This window comes from Otolemur garnettii, unplaced genomic scaffold (assembly GCF_000181295.1).
Source record: "Otolemur garnettii isolate 467f Iridium unplaced genomic scaffold, OtoGar3 scaffold00024, whole genome shotgun sequence".
NCBI lineage: Eukaryota > Metazoa > Chordata > Mammalia > Primates > Galagidae > Otolemur > Otolemur garnettii.
This window is the reverse complement of record NW_003852419.1, coordinates 17664575-17688347: the sequence shown is the minus strand read 5'-3', so window position 1 is coordinate 17688347 and position 23773 is coordinate 17664575. Positions and strand designations below refer to the sequence as shown.

General features: G+C 44.9%; 1 protein-coding gene across 6 annotated transcripts in view; it reads left to right on the top strand.

Moving 5' to 3' along the window:
- BCL11A (B cell CLL/lymphoma 11A) overlaps positions 1–23773 on the top strand; it is a 101047-nt gene that overhangs the window by 71188 nt on the left and 6086 nt on the right. For 2 of the 6 annotated variants that reach the window (XM_012804007.2, XM_023512075.1), the window contains exons 3-4: positions 13696–13797; positions 19299–23773. The exon at positions 19299–23773 is cut by the window's right edge and continues 732 nt beyond it. In XM_012804007.2, coding sequence (XP_012659461.1) covers positions 13696–13797; positions 19299–21319 — 2123 coding nt within the window. In that variant the 3' untranslated portion in view covers positions 21320–23773. The remainder of the gene's footprint in view (positions 1–13695; positions 13798–19298) is intronic. The other 4 variants (XM_003787937.3, XM_012804009.2, XM_003787938.3 and 1 more) reach the window with 4 other exon arrangements.

The window sequence follows — 23773 nt, the reverse complement described above, 5'->3', positions numbered from 1 at the left end:
CTGCAAATCTATAAATAAGCAGTCCCTCTATTCTTCTTGCTTCCTGTGGATTTAAATGCCAAATCCTGATTTGTGGCAAAGTTGTCACATGCCCCTTTCCCACTCTCTGCCTGGTGCCCAGGAACTAAGCAGTGGCAGTGGAAATTACAACTGTTTGGAAGCCAAGAAAAAAAGCTCCATTTCTCACTTTTCTCCAGTTCCGGATATTCTCGGCCCTGCTCCATCTCTCAGCCTCCTCCCCACACACCTCCTCCACCGCACACCCTCCTTCTGCCCGCTCCATGAGCAGGAAACAGAAATACAGCTCCAATTTTTTTTTTTTTTAAATGGAGGAGAAAGAAATCACAACGTGAACAAACAACCCCCCCAAATGCCAACGAAACTAAACTCTCTTGATAGGATGGTCCGAAATGTCCTGAACGTATACACCTCCCTCCCCAATAACAGGCCTGCCTCTCTGCCTGGGAGTCAGGAGTACCCTTCCTGCACTGGCTGCCAGATCTGAAAGTGAGAGCCAAGCCCTCAGCTGGGAAACACCAGCCCACCCACCCCCTTCTTTTACATCAAGACTAGAACTGACCAGAGGTTCCAGAGCAGAGCTATGTATCTATGTGGGTTTTCTGAGTTTGAGAATTTTCCGTGGGGCTGTCTGTCAAGGCTTTTCCCAGTTATACTTCCCAGAGAGCATGCTGAGTTCTTACCATTCCAAGACACTGGTGGTCAATGTAAGAGGTGTTGGGAGTCTGTTAGAAAATGAATCTCATCTGTGGGAGGAAAAAAAAAAGCCTTTTAAACCCTGGAGCCCTAGACTGTATGGGCTGGAGGGTGTGGAAGAGAGAAAGAGCTAGGAGATAGAGCATAAAAATAAATACATAAATTAAAATAAAAGACTTTAAAAAATCATGAGCCATTGAAATGGAGAAGAAACGCTGTCTCTGCTGTAGTCACTCCATCAGGGGCCAGCAGCAGTGGCCATGCTATTGCCTGTGACCCCTCTCTTCTTGACTGATCAGCTTGTGGCCTAGGCAGCCCCGATTCCAGCCCAGGATGACCCTGGTCAGCTGACCACACTGTCCTACTGGGCAGCAGAAATTGCTTTGATTCTTGAGAGCATGTTTATATGCTTGTGGTGGGTGAAGTGGAGCAGGTTAGAACCATGGAAAAGGGGTGTGAAGGGCTGGGAGGCTGAGATGAGGCCCTGCCCTGGGTTCTCCATGTTCTCACTGGGGTCCGGCTCCCAGGAGGGGAGCAGTTTTTGTTTTCAGGATGTGCTTGATTCTCTCTTCCCACCTTCCAGCATGTGCCAAGCAGGAGGTAGGTGGCTGGACTTGGGCATGGGGTGCTACGTGAGGAAGGGATCTCTGCTAGGATTGCCTCCTTAGCCCATGGCGGTGGCGTCCCATTCCAGGGCCCTCCCAGATCACAGGGCTTTGTGTTCTTTTGTCCCTGGGCTGTGGCTGCCACTGGGCTGTGCCAGGATCTGGTGCACCTTCGGGGGAAAAAATGTGGGTGGCTGCAGGCATTCCCCCTGCACTTGAGGTGGGAGGCAGCCACTGCTGATGCACCTCCCATGGCTCGCTCCCTAGCTTTACTCCCAAGCCCTTTCGGTAGAACAAAACTATTTGGAGCAAAATAGGATCATATGAACAGATGTACTTCGCACTGCTCCTTCTCTTGGGGATGCAGGTGAGGGGTCAGAATAGAGGAAAGTATAGAAGGCTGCTCAGAAAGTTTGAGAGAGGAAGAAGAAAGGGACCTGGACTAGTCACTGGGACCAATTCATCAGAAGACTTTAGGAAATTTGACATCCATTGTAGCTCTTTTAACATGCAATTATACAGCATTTGGAAAGTGAATTATTAACCTGATTGTCCATAACAACCATTGAGTAAATATACAATGACAGATGCCAAAATAGTACAGTGAACTGATGGCCCAGCAGTTACTTCCAAGGGTCTGTAATCATCTCCAGGTCAAGGCTGACCTAGAGGCTCCTTGGTTAGTAAATCATTTACCAGGGAGACCTCAACAACTTAGAGAAGAGAAGGTTACCCTGTCACTGCTGGGTCCATGGCCTGGTCCTTACAGCCAGGTCATTTATTTGGAGTAGCTCTCCAATAGGCAGAAAGTCCACTGCACAGCACTTATTGAAGGGATCTTCTCTGTTCAGCATGGTGCCAGGCAGTCAAGGAGAATGATGTAGTCTCGGTTCTCAGAAGCCTTGAACATCAGTTGGGGAACCAGTGGTAGACACGTGTGCTGATGATGTAGGGCCCCAGATCCAAGAGGGATGTAGCAGACAGCCAAGACCAGGACAGAAGCATCTTAACCAGTGCCTTCCTGCCCCCAGCCTCCTGACCCCCAGAGGCCCCCACTCCTGGTGCAGAGGGGCATTCTTCTCAGTGGGGCCTCCTCCTGGGGAAATCCTCTGCCTGCTTCAGGCTGGAGGAGCTGCCAGAGTCAGCCAAGAGCCGCAGGCCATAAATGCAAAGTATGATTTAACAAAAGCTGCTTTTGAGTGAGAAAGCTGAGTGGAGTTGTCCCAACCTGTCAACTTCAGATTTCTTTCCTCCTCCCCATAAATCAAAAAACGGTTGGTGGAAGGGAGGGACAGAAGCATTTCATTTTCAGATTTTGTAAGAAAATAAAATCAAATCAAAAGAACCTGTCCCACGCTGATACCTTACATGCCAGGTTTGAGCCTGAGGCAAATTTTTGTGGCCATGTAATAAGCCTCTTTAAAATGGTGACAGACCCTTGACTCTTTGCCTTGAATTACATTGATAAAAGACATTTTATTGCGTTAGAGCCGGGGCAGGAGTACAGGACGGTTCTTGCCTGGTCGGCCTCTTTGAAACTGCGTCAGCCTGCAGTCCACACTCCCCACTGCCTGACAGGGTTTGAGTATGATGGTGGCGGAGATCTGTGGGCCTGTGAGAGAGGGGGCTTTCTACCCAGCAGTCGAAGGTTGAGTCTCTGGAAGCAAAAGGATTTCAGCCTGAGGGGCTTGTTAAGGGAGAGTTAGTCTTTCACTTTCCAAGTAGACCTGAGATCTTGACATTGGTGGCCTCAGGTTGGCCTCTCGGTTGGGACTGTGTGGAAATGTTAGACCTGTGAGACCTCATTTATTTTGAGAGACTCAGAATAAAAAGTAATCCCAGGGTCTCTTCTGTAGCATGTGGCCCCTTTCCCAGAGAAGCCGCAAACCGAGTCTCCAAGTGGACCTGCCCAGTGGCTAGAAAGGAGTTGAGATGGTGCATTTGTGGTCTGAGGAGCATGGAGGTGTCAGGAACACTGACTGTTACCCTCTTTGAATCAGCAGAATTAGTAAACCAGAGAACAGTCAGCAGCGTCCCACCCCATGACCGGGTTGGGGCTTCTCGAATGATTGCAGATGGTACCTGTGGGCATCTCCTTTTTATTCAGGGAATTCTTTCCAGACTGGTCAGTAGTATAAATGAAGGATTAGAGATTGGATAGAAAGCCAGGAAAATAAGTATGAAGGCAAGAAAACTAGCTCATCTTTTGTTCTGTGGGACTCTGTCAGAGTTTGGGACTGAGGCAGAAGCAGCCATGCCTGGGAGGTGGAAGGTACTGAGGGACAGAGGAGACAGTAGCAGTTGTGGCCTGCCCCAGGACCTGCCCCAGGCCGAGGCCTGCTTCTGAAAGGAAGACCAGCTGCCATGGGAGGAGGCCTGGCCTCTCAGCGCAGGAACCTTCCTTCATTCAGCCTCACCTCAGGCGAGAGGGCAGCCTAGTTTTGTTCCTGAAGAAATGTCAGAGCCTGACCTGCTAGACCATTTTTTTAGAGCTTTGAAGCCTTAAATTAGTTCTCCTAATTTCCAGGCGGCTCTGTGTTAACCATAGGACATAATAGGTTTTAATTCTGGAGAATGGCCAGTCCTGGTACTAAGAATCTCATGGCCAGGACTGTCACAGACTGTCAGGCTCGTGGCGTGTGCTTTCCTCACTCCCCCTGAAGTAGACGCACCACTTCATAGTGCCAGAAAGGCACAGGATTACCTGTGAGTGGCTGTAAGGCTGTGCCCAGTGTATTCTGTGGCTCACCTTGGGGGTTCCTAAGGCACATGGTGAGGAGTAGTGGACCCCAGGAAGGGGGGCGGGATGGAGAGGTCCAGCTCTGTCCTCCCTGCTTATGGCAATTATCTTCCATTTCCTCATCTTCCTTCATACCAAAGAAGGCAGGATGTGGGGAGGTCATTAAGGCCAGGACCTTCCCTGAGAGGCGCTGAGCTTGGAGGCAGGATTCTCCAGCCTTATGGGCAGTGGGAGAGGCCTGACGGAGCCTTCCTGGGGCTGCCCATCTCTCTGGCCCCTTCTGTATTGAAGGGATGCACAGATCAGCCCTGGAAGCCCAGAAAACCCCACAGCTAATGGGGCTGCAGTGCTGCCTGGGTCCACCCACTCCTACTGCCAATGTGTCCCCTTCTGGTCACCCACTACCACTGCCTTCTGCCTCCACAGTGCCCATGAACAAAGTATCAGGGGGCTTTTTATAGGCACCACGCCTGGTTTTCTTTAGCTTATTCTGGTATTTTTTCAAGAGTGATCCAAATGGTGATATAGAGGCATAAATTACATTTGTTGTGAGTTGACACAGATAAGAAGGGTAGAGGTGGCCTCTTCAGAGTAAGTTGGGAGTTGTATGTTCTGCTGGCTTTGATAGACCAGGCCTTCCATGCCCCTGCGTGTGTTATCAGAATTAAAAGTTTGCTAAGCAAATGATCATGCTCATCAGATCTGTCATCACAGCCCTGATGCCTCCACCTCCCTCTGTAGAAAATGCTTATTCCATCTCCCGCAGGCACCTGCCAGGTGACTCGGGAGAAACTGCTGTGCGGTTTACAAGGCTTTCCAGGTATCTGAGATTATGATTTTCCGTCCTTTTCTACATTTCTCTGGGTAGGAAGGCAGAAGGGGTGTTTGGGAATATATTTATGGGAAGCTGGACAATTTGGGTGACAGAAATGTGTTCAAGGCAACTTCTTTTATCTTTCACCCCTTCTTCTAACTACAAAGGCATTCACTGCAGTTGAGCCCCACTTTCAGAAGGCCCAATACACACAAAAATCTCATTAATGGAAACTGATAAATTAGAGGGTGATTTTTTCACATTACAGAAAGATTGTTAACTTTTCAAAAGGTTTCTCCACAGGGTTCCTTTAAATAGTGAGCTCCCCCACTGAATTTAAAGTGTTTGTTTACAGATCATTAACTACTTGACCGAGAGGATATTGGGGGGTTGGGGGGAGGAGGAAGACACACTTAAAAGGTAAAATGTTAGAAGCCCTGCCAATTTTCGATGAGCCTGGAAGGGTGACGAAACATCTCTGAAATTATGTGGGTTACCAAATGTGATTCAGCTTACAGAAATTCGTTTTACACATGGCTTTCCAGGAACCTTCTGTGCAGATGCACATTGTGGGCAGGGACCACGGGGTGTGGGGGCCTTGCTGCCCTGGTTTGAGGTGGGGGAGCCCTCTTACCTTTCTTAGAGTCTTGTATATACCCTTTGGAGGAGTCCGTGCCAGGATTGGGCATGAGGCCGAGCTTTGCTGCTAGCCTTCTGGCACGAGCCACAGAGACCTTTTCCCTTGACATTTAGCCTGGGTTTGTGGGAAGTTTCTTCCTGGTTCTCTGACCTTCAGTCTCATTGGCTCAGGACTCACTTGGGTTTCCTCCTTGAAGCACAGTTCACCTGAACTTTGCAAGACTGGGGCACAAGCCTATCATAGGTTTCCTGGCTAGTCCCAGAGAGCCTCGCACTGGCATGGGAGGCAGGAGAGAAGTCTAATTTGGTCTTCTCTTTTTAAAGATGAGACACCTAGAGTCAGAAAGGGGAAAGATTTACTCAAAGTCATAGAACAGCTGGAGTGTGGCAGAGTGCAGAACCTAGATTCCTGGCTTTGCTGCAGTAATCTCTCCAGAGAGATAAGTCCCTACTTCCTAAAGGAAGAGAAGAATGTGGGGAGTGCTGGCTGTAGGATTCCATTGGGCAAGAACGTCTTTTAAAAGTTAATTCCGAAATATGGCTTAGAGCCCATAGCACAGTGGTTATGGTGCCAGCCACATGCACTGAGGATGGTGAGTTTGAACCCAGCCCAAGCCAGCTAAACAATTCCAACAAAAAAATAGCTCAGCTTTGTGATCAGCACCTATAGCCCCAGCTACTTGGGAGTCGGAGGCAAGAGAATCACTTAAGCCCAAGAGTTCGAGGTTGCTGTGAGCTGTGATGCCACAGGACTCTACTGAGGGTGACATACTGAGACTCTGTCTCCAAAAAGAAGTTAATTCTTAAATAGCTAGATAAATACCGAAGGTAGAGGCAAGCCTATGTTTTTTTCCCACCCCCCAACACACACACACCTCCAATAAGGACTCAGAGCAGGAGTAAGATTACCCCTGCCCTCTCCATGGCTTTCAAGAGAAGAGAGGGGAAATTTGGAGGGAAGGTCAAGTTGATGATTGAAGAGACAAAGTGGTATAGGAAGATCTCAATGTTTCTTGCACAGTTATTTGTTGAAAACGTGTCAGCAAGTACAAGCCCATCGTACCCTGGCTATGATACATGTGAAATAGATTGTTTAAGCCAGGGAGGCCATATTGCAAAGGAGAACATGGCTATCAACACTTGTTGGTTTGACTCAGAGGAGTAGAGAATGCTGCTTTAGCAGACCACCTGCCAACATCAAGGGGGAAAATGTTAGGCTGGGGGAAGCAAAACAGGGCAGATGACCCTTCCTGGAGTTTCACCATAGTCCACATGACTGTGTCTTGTAATTTAAGGAAATGTGAAATTTGAAAATATGAACTTGTGAAAACCGAAGGCTTCACAAAAGTCTGCAGCAGATTCATTTAAATGACAGGATCTTCTGCTGTCAGACAGGTGAATCATTGTGCAATTTTTTTTTTAGACAGAATCTTACTAGGTCACCTTCGGTAGAGTACCATGGCATTACAGCTCACAGCAACCTCAAACTCTTGGGCTTAAGCGATTCCCTTGCCTCACCCTCCCAAGTAGCTGGGACTACAGGTGCCCACCACAACGCCCAGCTATTTTTTGTTGTTGTTGTTGCAGTTGCCAATGTCGTTTGGCAGGCTCAGTCTGGTTTGAACCCGCCAGCGCTGGTGTATGTGGCTGGTGCCCTAGCCGCTGAGCTACAGGCACCGAGCCTGGTGTGCAATATTTTGACCTGTTGGGCCCCATTTACTCTCTGCTTACCTTGGGAGCATCACTTCTCTCTGAGCATCCCTATCTGCTTTTTCTTTTTATCTAGAAAGTCCTTCCTCTGAGTGCACCATATCCAGTGTATAAGTTCCCCCAAGCCTTTCGTCCCCTTCCAAATGGAAGTAATTTCTCTTCCTTTGAATTTCCTTAGCAGCTTATCTGCATCTCACTTTCCACATTGGAGTAGAGCAATTTCTGTGTGGGCATTGCCCTCTCCACCAGATGCAAGGCTGCTGTGGGGAGTCTTTTTTGTCCCACTCACAGAGGCCAGCCCATGGCCTTGGGCATTGTAGGTACTCAGTAAGTTATTTGTTGAATGAATGCAGGAAAGAATGAATGAAAGGGAATTTATTCTGGGAACACACATTTTGCAAAGTGAGGTAGTGGTTAAATAAACAAAAAAAAATTGTCCTAAAACAATTTGTCTCTTTATGCAGCTGACCTCCCAGTCTCCCAGATAAGCTCCATCATTCTAAGGCAAAAGCTTAAAGTGTAATAAAAATTTATCTAATTCACGATCAAGTGAAAATACTTTGGGCCCAGAGCCAAAGAATATTATTGGAGTGAACTTTTTTCAACACCCTAAATTTAACCAGCTGGAATTCTTTTTTTAAGTACCATCCTATTCAACCTTTTGAAATGAAGGATTTGCCTTTTAGTAGGAAATCTGCATTTCAACACAAAGATGGAACACAATGTCTTTGGCTTAGTTACTCTTCAGAAAGCAAGTTTTTTTTTTCTTTTAAATTATATGCTTTGCTTATGTTAAAGACACAGATTGGAGAAAAATTTTGTTTAGAGTTGACAAATTGGCGGCTTGCATTTTTATAGATAAAGGGGCATACAAGATGCCATCTCTACCTCCTCCCTTATCAAGAAGAGGCGTAGGATTAGAACTCTGAAAAGGTGAAATCAGTAACCTGTTGTTCAGATAATCAAGGCTCTGAAAGGATAGAATTGGTCAAAAGGGGAGGAGGAGTTCTAAAATGTGTGACTGTCATAATTAAAGTCACTGGCGAAATATTAAGGCCTATAAGGACCATGATTGAGTTTCAGGGAAGAAATTCTGTAGTGTTGGAATTCTTGCTTGCTTTCGTTTTTTTTGCAGAATACACTTTTTTGGGGGGAGGGGACAGAGTGTCACTCTGTCAGCCAGGTTTAGAGTGCCATGGAGTCGTCATAGCTCACAGTAACTTCAAAGTCTGGGGTCAACCCATCCTCCTGCCTCAGCCTCCTGAGTAGGTGGGACTGCAGGTGCATACCATAATGCCTGGCTAATTTGTCTATTTTTAGTAGAGAAGGGGTCTCATTCTTGCTCAGGCTGATCTGGAACTCCTGAGCTCAAGCAATCCACCTGCCTCGGCTTCCTGGAGTGCTGGGATTATAGGCGTGAGCTACCATTCTGATCCAGAATACACTTTTTAAAGAGCATCACATTTTGGTAAAACTTTAGCCTGTAAAAAAAAAAAAGCAATGAAGAAAAATAATACTCATATAAATGCTCATTTCTCGAACAAAAGGGAATGTGATTTTTGACAATATCAGAAGATTAATTAAGAAGTCTGTTAGCGATGATAAAGCTGGCACATTATCTGTTCTGATTGACACAACTCAAGACACAGGCGCAACTAATATTTGCTCTGTAATGCTGGAAGAGCTGGTAGCTATGGCAAATGTAGGGTCAAGAGCCAGAAGCAGCTGAATAGAAAGGACATTTGCTTTACCGTCAGATAAAGAGGCTCTCCCTCACTGGCTGCACTGTTATTTGTGTGGCCGGGATCTGACAACTGGATTCAGAACTGGAATTGGTTCTTTCAGGGAAGTTCTCTAACACTCAGGGTGCATTTTAAGTGCAATCCAGAAGGTGGCTAGATGGTGGGGTGGGGTTGGGAGGACCATAAGAATGGTGGATCTGGAGGAGATGATAGGAGTCCTTTATTTTGGCTTGTGGCCAACAGAGATCTCACCCATCACAGTGGTTTGTCATCTCTCTTCTTGAAGATCCAAGGTGAAAGGGAGGTCACAGCCTCACAAGACAGCCTTTTTACTCAAGATGGCTCTGCTGCTTTTGTGTCTTTCTCATTGAAAAAAGAAGGGAATTATCTAAAAACATATGTTTATGAATATATACACACACACACATATATAAAAGGTGCCAAAAATGTATACATATTTTAAGAAAGGAAAGAACTGTATTAAAATTATATACTCAATAAGTAGTCTATACTGATAACATTTGTTATCTTGCATATTGTATCTCTTGTAATTGCAGAAGTCAAACATGACTTGAGTATATATACAACAGACAAAATAATTAAAGTTATTGGTACATGCTACCTATTGAGTAGTACCACTTTAATACAGTTTTTTTCTTTTTAAATGTGGGTACATTTTGGGGCACCCTCTGTATATTGTAACGGACAGTGCTTATCTTTGTACTTCTGTAGAGAGGCCTGGTAAAAGCAGGGCTCCCAAAGCCATCATTAGGTGTGTTGGAAATGAGGCTTTGTGCTTTGCTGTTTCAGCACAGTGGGAAACCAGCAGTATTACCTGTTGATTAGTAGACAGTAATGTGGCTCTCTTACGTGCCCAGTGATTAGTTTCAGAAACAAACAGCATGTTCATAGTAAGGAATCTTTGAGATGTTCTTGAGGAAACAGAAAGCTTGACTTAATGACCTTATGTTCCAGGGCCATCCTTCTGGGCTGCTGGGGCTCTGTGTCCAAAGTTTGTACCCCATGCGTAAAGAAATGTAAAGTGGCCAAATGTGTCACCTTAAATCAATACCATTCCCAATTTGTTGCAGATTTTTAATAAGATCTGAAAAATAAGGTTATTTTTTATTCAACCACAAGGAAACTTTGCAACCTAATAATGCATGAGCCATTTCTGAGGCCCCAACTGGAAATGCTTCCTTGATGAAATGAATAGAACAGGTTGAAATACCTTCCACCAGAGGAGTTGCAAGGCATTTGAAAAGTGGTTGTTTCACATGTGAGAGTCCAGAAAGAAAAACAAGGGTCCAGTTCTTGCTCTGTCTATGCAAGATGCCACAGCTGCATTCTCAAACTTTCACCTCCTATGGAAGGAGTGAGGGCACCATTTGCCTGGCAGAAGCTGGTTTGGGTGAGGCCTCCCTAGACGGAGAGGCTGGGCCAGGGCCTGTTCCTGGTCAATGATGGATAGAAGAGGTACCTTGATTTTCTAATGGAGGGTCCTTAGGGACTCCCCATGCTTAATCTGTCATTGACTCTTCCAGTCCTAAAGGAGATGAGCCTGGGACAGAAGGGACGACAGACAGCCTCATCAACACTTCCAGTTTTCATGCCTTCCCCTACTCTAAGCCCCCAGCACTTATTAAATTTGACTATTTATCAGAATCACCTAGATGGCTTATTCAACACAGATTTCTGCCACCCCCATCCCATTATTCAGTAATTCTGAGGTGGTGCCCAAGAATTTCCATTTCCAACAGGCTCCCAGGTGATGCTTATGGTGAGTGGGCTTGGATGTGCACTTTGAGAACCACTTTGCTAAGAGCACCAACAAAGAAATAAAGAGAACATAACTAGCAACCAGAGCCCATCTGTCCTGGGAGAATGGAAGGGAGGGTGGGAAACGGAGAGGCCCCCAGCAGCAGTTTCTCTCCCTAAGCCTGGAAAGGCAGAACTGCTCCCGAGTTTGATGCTCAGACGCATTAATTGTGATACTTTACTTTGCCTAAGCTGTGATGAAATAATTGAAGGCATCATAGCAAGAAGTTAAACCCTAGGGAGGCTATTAACAATTTAGCATTTCCAGTTCATGTGGGAATGTCGATTCTACTTACCAAGGAGAATATTGTGGACGTGTTTAGTGGAAGCAGCGGCAGAATCGGCTGCGGCCCCAGTTGGCTTTGCTTTGACCCTCTTCCTAGAGGAGGATAAATGCAAGTCTGAGTCTCTCCTACAAAGGCAGTGCTTTTTCTCCTAAAGTAAATAGCTCTGTAGGCTGATAGAAATGGCTAATTCTGCAGGGAAAGCAGAGGTAGAGGGTAAAAATAGTGGGGCTGAGGCCAGGAGGCTGGGGCCGCAGAGCGGGCCTTGTTTTCTGATTGTGAAACCACGTCAGTTCATTTGGATCTTTTGAAAGCCATGCTCAGCACTGCTGGGCTGGACTCCCTGCAAGAGGTTGTTAAGTGCTGCTAATGGGTCAGTAGAAAGAGAACCCTCTTTACTGGCATTTCTTGGGCTGTGAAGATCAAGGCAGAAGCAGCAGAGGGAAAGAGATAGATGCCTCAGGAAGAACCACTGGACCAGGAGTCAGGAGACTAATTCTGGTTTTCATTTTGTGGTTAACCATTAATGTAGTTAAGAGAAAGTCACTTCATTTCTCAAGGCCCCAGTTTTCCCATCTACATAAGGAAGGCATAGGCTTGAGGATTGTTGAAGTTTTTTGCAACTTATTAAAACAAAAACCATGATGCTTGTTGGTGAGACCTTACTTTGGCCTGTGGCCTGGCACCATAGAGAACTGGTCCAGCTGCTTGCTGCTGCCCTAGCAGCTCAGCTTGGTGAGAACCAGCGCATTTGTAGACGAATTTGCCAACTGGAGCTGCATTCTAGGGGCTAAGTCTAGATTAGTTGACAGTCCTTTTATTATCTTGCTGGAGACTTAACTGAAACATTTCAGGGTCTCCTCCCAGAGTAAGTGTCAGGGAATTTGAAATTAGATCCCCTCCCCCACTCCTCCTCCCCCCCCACCCCCAAGGATCCAAGGTCATTGCTGCTTTTCTGCCAGGGTCACAGAGATACCTGGGCTGTGTGAATTTCCTAAGAAAAGGATTTTAGTTTTGGCAACAAACAAACTTAGGAAACAGCTGATGCAAGAACAAGTGCAAAAACGGATTCTCACATTTCTTGTTGAAAAGTACTAGGACTGAATGTGTAGTTAATTTTACCCCATACTCCCGAGCCATTTAACATAAACAGTCACATGTAGACATACTTGTTTGTGAAGTCTGATCTTCCTGCTTTTGTGGTGTTTATTTTGTGGTGTTTATTTTGTTTTGGGTGAGAGAGGAGGAAATGTCCCTGTACATGGTCTCAGGCCAGGTCGTGCCTCCACCACGGCCTTTGTCTGCAGGCCTGGTAACAACAGATTTATGCTGTCTGTGTAAGAGCTTTCTCCAGAACACACCATTGTTATCCACCAGGCTCCAAATGAAAGGAAATCTTGTCCCACCTGCCCTGGCTACATTTGGCAATGTGGTCTATATAAGAAGAACAGGATGTATTTTACACTGAGGATCTGCTATCCTAGAGCATAACAGCACCACTTCTAAGTGCTCTTAATATTAAGCTAATGGAAAACATACTCTGTTTGTTCACCACCAAAGTCTGTCTTTCTTCTCTCCTATCTTTCCCCAGTCATCACAAATGCCAAACCTCTAGAACAGGCCGAGCATCTCCTGTTCCATCTGTCCTCTGCTGTCCCTCCAGGTGGACCTCTATGTGGTTATTTAGCTGCAGGTGGACTTGGAAAAGCTAGGAACTTAACCACATAAACCCCCAAGTCCCCCAGGTTGCACAAACCAAATATTTCCTTTTTCAAAAAATTTTAGTGCTAGAAATGCTCAATTGACTGGTAGATTCATGTTTATCCGTGTGAGAAGTCAGTCTTCCTCACTATAGTGCAACACAGTGTGGAAGTTGGCCACAATTCGGGGGGTGCTGTTACTGGAATACTGGTTCTTTCCTCATCTTTTGATGCTATGATTCCTCACCCTCAAGGTGGAGGACTTGACCAAAGTCATTTAACCCTAAGAGTCTAATCTCTGTCCTCCACTGCTTTGTACTGTGAGAAGTCATGCCCATGTAGGGTACTCCATTGGTGGAATTCAAGAGTGTGGCCCAGCCAAGTGTTGAAATGCCCACAGTTTCCCTATCATTGAAGGTCCTATCACAAATCTAGCCTGGAAAGAGGGGGGCACTGGGATGGGGAAGGTAGAGTGGGACTCTGTCCCGTTAAAAAATGGTTCACAAATCTACTTATTTCCTATCAGCATATGGTTTTGGAGGGCTTGTCTATAAAGTCACTGAATGCATGTAAACCAGCCTTGCAGATAAATCACCCCATTTCCCCAGGCTATCCTTAATATTACCAATTTTCCCTTCACTGTTTCTCTTATAAGACAATAATCAAATAACAACAAAAAGGCAAACAACCCCCATACCTAAAATAAACCCTCTCCTTTTTGTCAAAAAAAGACCAAAATTAAAAACAAAACAAAAACTGTGGGAAATAACTCACCACTGTTCTTTCTTTCAGGCCTTGGGCCTGTTAGCTATCTGCAAGGCTGTTGTAATGATGTTAATCTATTTTAATGGAATTGAAATGTGATCTCCTGTGGTTTATGATGCTCCTTGTTTATAGCTTTCGTGCTTGATTTTGGGTTTCTTTCACAGATAAACTTCTGCACTGGAGGGGCCTCTCCTCCCCTCGGTCTGCACACGGAGCTCTAATCCCCACGCCTGGGATGAGTGCAGAATATGCCCCGCAGGGTATTTGTAAGTTGAGCATTATTTCTTCTACAAATGTCCATGTGTATAGAGATGAGAGTTTCTGGAAATTACCCTTACTTTTTAAGTACTGAAGGGAGTTACTTCCAAAATAGATTGGCATACGTATTATTCCATTACTCACTTGGCACCCGCTCCCCCACTCCACTGAGCCCCAGGGGACTTCTTCCCTCCCCTTTTTGTTCCTTTCCTCATTGAAGGCAGGGAGCTGACAGCAGCTCCTCCCTGTGGGGTCTTCTCCCCAGGGTCTTGCCTGGCTCCATGGTTGGCGACCGGATATGTCTGTGTCTTGGAGCCCATTTACTGCCGGACATTTCCCTCCCATGGTCTCATTTAGGACTTTGGATTTAGTCCATGGCATGCTCCTTTGGTAGAGGCCAGATCTAAACGGAGTCAGAATGACTTCAGGGTCGTGCTGATGCTTCTATCCCTTACACATTTACATGTGTATTTGAACATGGAATATTTTACGTATACATGTACACAATAGATGTGCATATATATGCACGCGCATAATTTCTACTTATTTTTCTCCTAGTTTTAGAGAAAACTGCACAGCATTGTTGTTAAAAAGTTAAAATGTCCCACAGTCACCACCACAATCACAGATTGATTGTTCAAGTCAGCTTTTATAGTAGGGACCTTTTTATGAAATTTTGTTTTGTATGTTTATACAACTATGTTTTGAAAGATATTGTTTTAGAAAACAAGTCTCCTTCTCTAGGTAGAAACACCTGATAGGAATCATGCATGGCTAAAAGGTTGCTTGGGGAGGGGCAGAGCGGGGAGTGAGTCCACCCTAAACACAAAAAAGCAGGCTGAGGGAGACAAGAAGTGTGACATCTAATTTTAAGTGTGAAAGTAAATGAAAAGAACCTGCTGTGGAAAGAAAAAAAGAAAAGGGAAAGGGTCATGGAAAGAGAGTAAGAAGAAGATACAAGAGTTAAGGCTCTGAAGGGGACTTTTGTTAGATGGGAGGGGAGTGGACTTACCCATCTCCTGAAGGGTATCTGAAGAGCAGGGCATGCACCCTGAGACCAAATTCAAAGACAGTTGTTTATTTTTGTTAACTCATAGGTAATCCTAGGCAACAAAGAATTATTGTGTGAATTTCACAAGCCCTCAGGTCCTGAGGGCTGGGTGGTGCAGGGGTTAAAAGAACCTCATCTGCTTCCCCCCACCCCCAGCTGGGCCTAAGCCTGGGTTAGGTCACAGATTGCAGAGTTTAGGGGGTTGGACTCTCGGCTTCAAGTCCCTACTTGCTAGCTGGGTGGGGAAGAGTTCTCATTTTGCTAAGGGTGCCTGGGGCCTGCACTTGGCTGTGGGAACAGAGCCACCCTTGGAGAGAAAGGAAAGGAGGGAATGGGCAGTTGAGAGAGGAGGATGGAGTTAAGAGGCCAAGGTCTGCTCACCTGGGAAACAGACTAGCTCTCTTGGTCTTCCTGAGGGCAGGGAGTTTGATTTGACATGTGGTGGGGAGTCAGAGCCTGATATGGATCCCTGTCCTCTCCCCTCTTCCCATGAAAGCAGGGTACGTAGCCTGCTGGTGCACATGCCGGCACGACCAGTTTAGGAGTGACCAGAACAAGGTATGTAGAAATGGGCTGTGTGGTTCCAGAGAGCTCTAGAACAAAGCTGACACCCACCCCATTCAGCTGCATTAACCAGCTGCCCTGGCCTTCAGAGCACTTAGCACTTCTCTGTGGCCTCCCTGCTGGTGGACCAGTCACTCCTGCCTCTCTCACCAGAGCCTCCTTTTAGCCGGGGCTGGAGTTGGACCTTCCTCTGGAAGCCATTCTGGGTGTGTAGTGGGGTTAGTCATTGCCCTCGGTAATTAATCATGCCTGGTAGTAATAAAAATTCATATTCATGTTGGATCTGATAGTTTACAGAGGGCTTGGGTATACTTCTCATTTTAACTTCGCACCAGTTCTTTAAAGTAACTGTTTTTATGCTACTTTTACAGATAGGAATCCTAAGCCTCAGAGAAATAAACTGTCCTAGAGTCACAAGCTAGTAGTAAAACACAAAGGCAAAGATCCCAGCCTCAGACCTTCTTCTTCTAAATCTTGAGGCTCAAATCACAGGGCCTTTTAGCATTGGTGACACACTATAGAAATGAAGGCCATTCCTTCCCATAAAATAAAGGGAAATAAAATAAAAGCCAATAGGTGGACTAATAGCTGATTTTAACCCTTTTGATACCTCGAGTTCCTGTGCGTTGGGGCCAGGTCTCAGTTTATTGCTCTAAATCAAAACGATCCCTGTGAATGCCCAATGAGGCCCTCAAATTGAGAAGTTGATTTTCATCAGAGTAAATGAAGAATATTATTATATTTAACATGTCAATAAATCAACGTAGCCCTAATTTTGCCACGCAGGAAATCAATTCTGGTCTTTCTAAACCATCAAAGATGTTATGAACAAAGTAATTTCACAAATTATGGCGAGTAACACATTTATTGATGACTGCGGTTGAGGAATTTAGAATCTGTGAGCAGTGTAATATAATATGGTACACCGGCAGGAGCCGAGTGAAATACAGATTATATGGTGAAATTGTAATGCATCATTTGCTATTAGTGGACTGGTAATAATTACCAGTTTCAAAGCAGCTCTTTCCATGTAATCTTCAGTCTCAATCGTAACAGCCCTTCTCATTGACATTATGATTACACTAGCTGCCCTCATGATCTAGAATATCTAGTTGATGGGAATACTAAAATGCGATAGTGAAAACTGTATGTTGTATGCTCATTATAAGATAAAATGCCATTTTCTCTGACCTGATGTTTGAGAGAGGGGAGGATAACCTCACAGTGTTAACATACTGTAGCATGATCACATACACTGGCTCTGAAAAACAAATTTAGGAAGCTAAGGGCAGCAAAGATAAAGTGGACTTTTCTCATTTCAGCCTTTTTGAAAGGCTACAAATGAGATCCTTGAAGTAATGCCATGTGCCACAGATTTTGGCATTTATCAATGGCCGTATTCATGGCGCACCCCAAACCAGCATTACTAATAATAGGTCCAGGCCTGAGTGTCAATAAAATATTATAAGGTAAAATATTATTTTAAGGCATTTGGAATGATGAAAGTGTTAAGGACTTGCTTTGTATGACAGATCTCCTTTTCACTTACCCAGTGCGGATTGTCAGGCTAAATGGGTATGATAATAGCCCAGAGTCCCAGAGATGCAAGGGAGAAAGCCACAGAGGGTCGCGGTTGGAACCAGATAGTTCCTTTCCAGCCTATTTGAGACCCAAGTCATTGTTCAACAACAACAAAAAATTTATGAAAATACTCTCAATGAAGCTTTTTATTTCCCTTTGAAGAGAGGAGGCAAACAAAAATAGGCAGATAATGTGATACTAATGTCAGCATTTTCTTTCAAAATCTTTCTGGCTTTCCCCCCCTCCCTCCACATTAGACAAATGTTTGAAACCTAATTTTGGTATCTTACCATCTAATCTTGTTAAAGAGATTTACCCAGGAGTGGGATATATTGAGTGAGATTATAAATGCATTGTAAAGTAAATTACAAGGTCAGGGCAGGAGTCCATTATTTAGACAAGTGCTTGAGCGAGGCTGGCTTGTTTTGGAATACGAGTGTTTGGGGGCTCCTGAGAAGACCCTGCCAGCTTTTCTTTCTGACTTGCTAAATAGAGGAATCATATAATTGATTAATTCCTTGTTCCCACTCTTTCGCTACATGGTGATTTTTGTCCTTTTTAAAAAGTTACCGACAAATACTAGCTGTGGGTTTAAGGAACTCCTATAAGCGCCTCTTTTAAGAGAAGGAGAAAAGTTTGTTGTTTCTGTTATATTTTAAGCCCTGTCTTTTTTGGAATCCCTGGGAAGTTATCTATTTTTCCCATTCTTGTCCTTTGGCCACCATCACTTGTGCCCTTTTTAATGCTGCAAGTCGACTGGTTAACTGTTGGTTAGCTACTCCCTTGATATACATGTATGTGCATGTGAGTATGTATGTGTATATATATAATATATATATATATATTTTTTTTTATTTAGCTATCTCCAAAAATGAAAGATTTTTGTGAAGTCAAGCTTGTCCCTCTTTGCCAAAGTGGCATTTACCACTCTTGGGTTCTTTTCAGCAAGAGAGAAATAATGTGACTTAAGCAGGGCCCCTCTCCAGACGGCTTGGCCACTGGCCAAAGAGTTGACTAGCTGAACTGTATCTTTCTGTTTCTTTCTTGACTGGAGCTGAGTCTCAGCCGAGGGCGCAGGATGTTGTATAATTTGGTTCACGTTGTTAGCCTCTCAAAATAATGAGGAGGGGGATAGTGTAGCATTTCTCAGCCTGCTGCCTGTCATGGTGCCGGCTGCTGTAACTGTTCCTTAAACTAGGATGCTGTGTCTGCTCAAGTCGGCACCAGCCGCTCCTCCTAATTTCTGTAGATTTGCATTTGACCACAGGATGTCTAAAGATTTGATGCCGTTTATCAGTGAAATCTGAATTTAGTTGTTCTTTTGAGTTTTCACACCATTCCTTGAAATAAAAATAGGTATCCCAGAGGGTTGTTGTGGAACCAAAATTGGGACTCAGTGACCCTCACACAGGCTGAGATGGGAAAATGTTGATGGTCTCTTTTCTATGGAAGCATTTTCTAAGTATTCTCTTTTTTTCTTTTTGGAGACAGAGTCTCATTACGTTGCCCTTGGTAGAGTACGTGGCATCACAGCAACCTCAAACTCTTGGGCTTAAGCGATTCTCTTGCTTCAGCCTCCCAAGTATTTGGGACTACAGGCACCGCCACAATGCCCAGCTATTTTTTTGTTGTAGTTGTCATTGTTGTTTAGCAGGCTCAGGCTGGGTTTGAACCTGCCTGCCCTGGTGTCTGTGGCTGGAGTCCTAACCACTGAGCTACAGGTGCTCAGCCAAACTCATTTTTAACAGTATTAACAATTAGTGTGTTTCAGGCTAAGATTGAAAGCATCTCTAAAGGTCATAGAGAATTGTAGTGAGTTAAATGTCTCCTATCTTTTGATAGAGAAATGACTCCCTATTGAGAGGTTCACCTACCACCCAGGGAGGAATAGAAAATAGGATTTAGCAAGCAAAAAGGTTTCCCTTGGGTTACTTTGTCCAAGTCCCTCACCTAACATAGAAGGAAATAGTGGCACACAGAGATGAAGTGGCTTGTCCCAATCTATAGCTGGTGAGATTAGAAAGTTTAGCAGACATTTACTGAGTTCTCTAGAACTCATCATCCTCGAACTTGGGAATCAGATATAACGTTCTTAGCATTGAGGTTTACAACAGAAGGACTGACTGGACAGTCAGACTCCTTGCACACCAACTCTCAGATGTGCTAGGCACCATTTAGACACAAGGGTAGTCAGAGGCAGGTCTTGGGGTTGAGGAGTGGGGGCAGGGAAAGCTGGAGGTGGAACGTGAATAAGCAATTGTGATGCCCACCTCTGTGATTAAACATTGATGTCGGTGTTGTATTATTTTGCAGGTAAAGATGAGCCCAGCAGCTACACATGTACAACTTGCAAACAGCCATTCACCAGTGCATGGTTTCTCTTGCAACACGCACAGAACACTCATGGATTAAGAATCTACTTAGAAAGCGAACACGGAAGTCCCCTGACCCCGCGGGTTGGTATCCCTTCAGGACTAGGTGCAGAATGTCCTTCCCAGCCACCTCTCCATGGGATTCATATTGCAGACAATAACCCCTTTAACCTGCTAAGAATACCAGGATCAGTATCGAGAGAGGCTTCCGGCCTGGCAGAAGGGCGCTTTCCACCCACTCCCCCCCTGTTTAGTCCACCACCGAGACATCACTTGGACCCCCACCGCATAGAGCGCCTGGGGGCGGAAGAGATGGCCCTGGCCACCCATCACCCGAGTGCCTTTGACAGGGTGCTGCGGTTGAATCCAATGGCTATGGAGCCTCCTGCCATGGATTTCTCTAGGAGACTTAGAGAGCTGGCAGGGAACACGTCTAGCCCACCGCTGTCCCCAGGCCGGCCCAGCCCTATGCAAAGGTTACTGCAACCATTCCAGCCAGGTAGCAAGCCGCCCTTCCTGGCGACGCCCCCCCTCCCTCCTCTGCAATCCGCCCCTCCTCCCTCCCAGCCCCCGGTCAAGTCCAAGTCATGCGAGTTCTGCGGCAAGACGTTCAAATTTCAGAGCAACCTGGTGGTGCACCGGCGCAGCCACACGGGCGAGAAGCCCTACAAGTGCAACCTGTGCGACCACGCGTGCACCCAGGCCAGCAAGCTGAAGCGCCACATGAAGACACACATGCACAAGTCGTCCCCCATGACAGTCAAGTCCGACGATGGGCTCTCCACCGCCAGCTCCCCGGAACCCGGCACCAGCGACCTGGTGGGCAGCGCCAGCAGCGCGCTCAAGTCTGTGGTGGCCAAGTTCAAGAGCGAAAACGACCCCAACCTGATCCCGGAGAACGGGGATGAGGAGGAAGAGGAGGACGACGAGGAAGAGGAAGAAGAGGAGGAAGAGGAGGAGGAGGAGCTGACGGAAAGCGAGAGGGTGGACTACGGCTTCGGGCTGAGCCTGGAGGCGGCGCGCCACCACGAGAACAGCTCGCGGGGCGCGGTGGTGGGCGTGGGCGACGAGGGCCGCGCCCTGCCCGACGTCATGCAGGGCATGGTGCTCAGCTCCATGCAGCACTTCAGCGAGGCCTTCCACCAGGTCCTGGGCGAGAAGCATAAGCGCGGCCACCTGGCCGAGGCCGAGGGCCACAGGGACACTTGCGACGAAGACTCGGTGGCCGGCGAGTCGGACCGCATAGACGATGGCACTGTTAACGGCCGCGGCTGCTCCCCGGGCGAGTCGGCCTCGGGGGGCCTGTCCAAAAAGCTGCTGCTGGGCAGCCCCAGCTCGCTGAGCCCCTTCTCTAAGCGCATCAAGCTGGAGAAGGAGTTCGACCTGCCCCCGGCTGCCATGCCCAACACGGAGAACGTGTACTCGCAGTGGCTCGCCGGCTACGCGGCCTCCAGGCAGCTCAAAGATCCCTTCCTTAGCTTCGGAGACTCCAGACAATCGCCTTTTGCCTCCTCATCGGAGCACTCCTCTGAGAACGGGAGCTTGCGCTTCTCCACGCCGCCCGGGGAGCTGGACGGAGGGATCTCGGGGCGCAGCGGCACGGGAAGTGGAGGGAGCACGCCCCATATTAGTGGTCCGGGCCCGGGCAGGCCCAGCTCAAAAGAGGGCAGACGCAGCGACACTTGTGAGTACTGTGGGAAAGTCTTCAAGAACTGTAGCAATCTCACTGTCCACAGGAGAAGCCACACGGGCGAAAGGCCTTATAAATGCGAGCTGTGCAACTATGCCTGTGCCCAGAGTAGCAAGCTCACCAGGCACATGAAAACGCATGGCCAGGTGGGGAAGGACGTTTACAAATGTGAAATTTGTAAGATGCCTTTTAGCGTGTACAGTACCCTGGAGAAACACATGAAAAAATGGCACAGTGATCGAGTGTTGAATAATGATATAAAAACTGAATAGAGGTATATTAATACCCCCTCACTCCCACCTGACACCCCCTTTTCACCACCCCCCTTCCCCATCGCCCTCCAGCCCCACTCCCTGTAGGATTTTTTTCTAGTCCCATGTGATTTAAACAAACAAACAAACAAACAAACAAAAGTAATGGAAGCTAAGAATATGAGAGTGCTTGTCACCAGCACACCTGTTTTTTTCTTTTCTTTTTCTTTTTTCTTTTTTTTTTTTCCTTTATGTTCTCACCGTTTGAATGCATGATCTGTATGGGGCAATACTATTGCATTTTACGCAAACTTTGAGCCTTTCTCTTGTGCAATAATTTACATGTTGTGTATGTTTTTTTTTTTAAACTTAGACAGCATGTATGGTATGTTATGGCTATTTTAAATTGTCCCTAATTCGTTGCTGAGCAAACATGTTGCTGTTTCCAGTTCCGTTCTGAGAGAAAAAGAGAGAGAGAGAGAGAAAGACCATGCTGCATACATTCTGTAATACATATCATGTACAGTTTTATTTTATAATGTGAGGAGGAAAAACAGTCTTTGGATTAACCCTCTATAGACAGAATAGATAGCACTGAAAAAAAAAATCTATGAGCTAAGGGTCTGTCTCTAAAGGGTTAAATGTATCAATTGGAGAGGAATAAAAGGCCTTGAATTGACAAATTAACAGAAAAACAGAACAAGTTTATTCTATCATTTGGTTTTAAAATATGAGTGCCTTGGATCTATTAAAACCACATTGCTGGTTCTTTCTACTTGTTATGAACTTGTAGCTTAATTCAGCATTGGGTAAGGTAATAAACCTTAGGACCTAGCATATAATTCTATATTGTATTTCTCACAACAATGGCTACCTAAATATATGACCCATTATGTCCTAGTTAATCATCATTTTTCCTTTTAGTTTAATTTTGTGAACAAAACTGATTATACCAGTATAAAAACTACTTTGCTCCTGGTAAGAGCTTAAAAGAATGGGCTGTTTTGCCCGAAGTTTTATTTTTTTTAAACAATGATTAAATTGAATGTGTAATGTGCAAAAAAACCCTGGAACATGATTAAATACACTAGTAAGGAGTTCATTTTTGTGAAGGTACTTGTTTTAAATAATGTCTTTTAAAAAAATTCTGGCACCAAAAGAAATAGATCCAGATCCTCTTGGTTGTCAAATTTGGACAATCAAATGATAAACTTTAAGACCTTGTATACCATACTAAAAAGAAGAGGCTGACAATAAGGTTTGCAGAGGGTAACAGAGGAAAAAACTATGCGATTTATTAGCACAACATGGTACTATTTGCCATTTTAAACTAGAACAGGTATATAAGCTAATATTGATACAATGATGATTAACTATGAATTCTTAAGACTTGTGTTTAAATGTGACATTCTTAAAAGAAAAGAAGAGAAAAACATTTAAGAGTAGCAGTATATATGTCTGTGCTCCCTAAAAGTTGTACTTCATTTCTTTTCCATACACTGTGTGCTATTTGTGTTGACATGGAAGAGGATTCATTGTTTTTATTTTATTTTATTAATTTTTTCTTTTTTATTAAGCTGGCATCTGCCCCAGTTGGTGTTCAAATAGCACTTGACTCTGCCTGTGATATCTGTATCTTTCCTCTAATCAGAGATACAGAGGTTGAGTATAAAATAAACCTGCTCAGATAGGACAATTAAGTGCACTGTACAATTTTCCCAGTTTACAGGTCTATACTTAAGGGAAAAGTTGCAAGAATGCTGAAAAAAAAAATTGAACACAATCTCATTGATAAGCATTTTTAAAAAAAAAACTTAAAAAAAAAACTTTGCCAGCCATTTACTTGACTATTGAGCTTACTTACTTGGACACAAACATTGCAAGCGCTGTGAATGGAAACAGAATACACTTAACATAGAAATGAATGATTGCTTTTGCTTCTACAGTGCAAGGATTTTTTTGTACAAAACTTTTTTAAATATAAATGTTAAGAAAAAATTTTTTAAAAAACACTTCATTATGTTTAGGGGGGAACTGCATTTTAGGGTTCCATTGTCTTGGTGGTGTTACAAGACTTGTTATCCATTTAAAAATGGTAGTGGAAATTCTATGCCTTGGATACACACCGCTCTTCAGGTTGTATAAAAAACATACATTGGGGAAAGGTTTAAAATTATATAGTACTTAAATATAGGAAAATGCACACTCATGTTGATTCCTATGCTAAAACACATTTATGGTCTTTTTTCTGTATTTCTAGAATGGTATTTGAATTAAATGTTCATCTAGTGTTAGGCACTATAGTATTTATATTGAAGCTTGTATTTTTAACTGTTGCTTGTTCTCTTAAAAGGTATCAATGTACCTTTTTGGGTAGTGGAAAAAAAAAAAAAAGACAGGCTGCCACAGTATATTTTTTTAATTTGGCAGGATAATATAGTGCAAATTATTTGTATGCTTCAAAAAAAAAAAAAA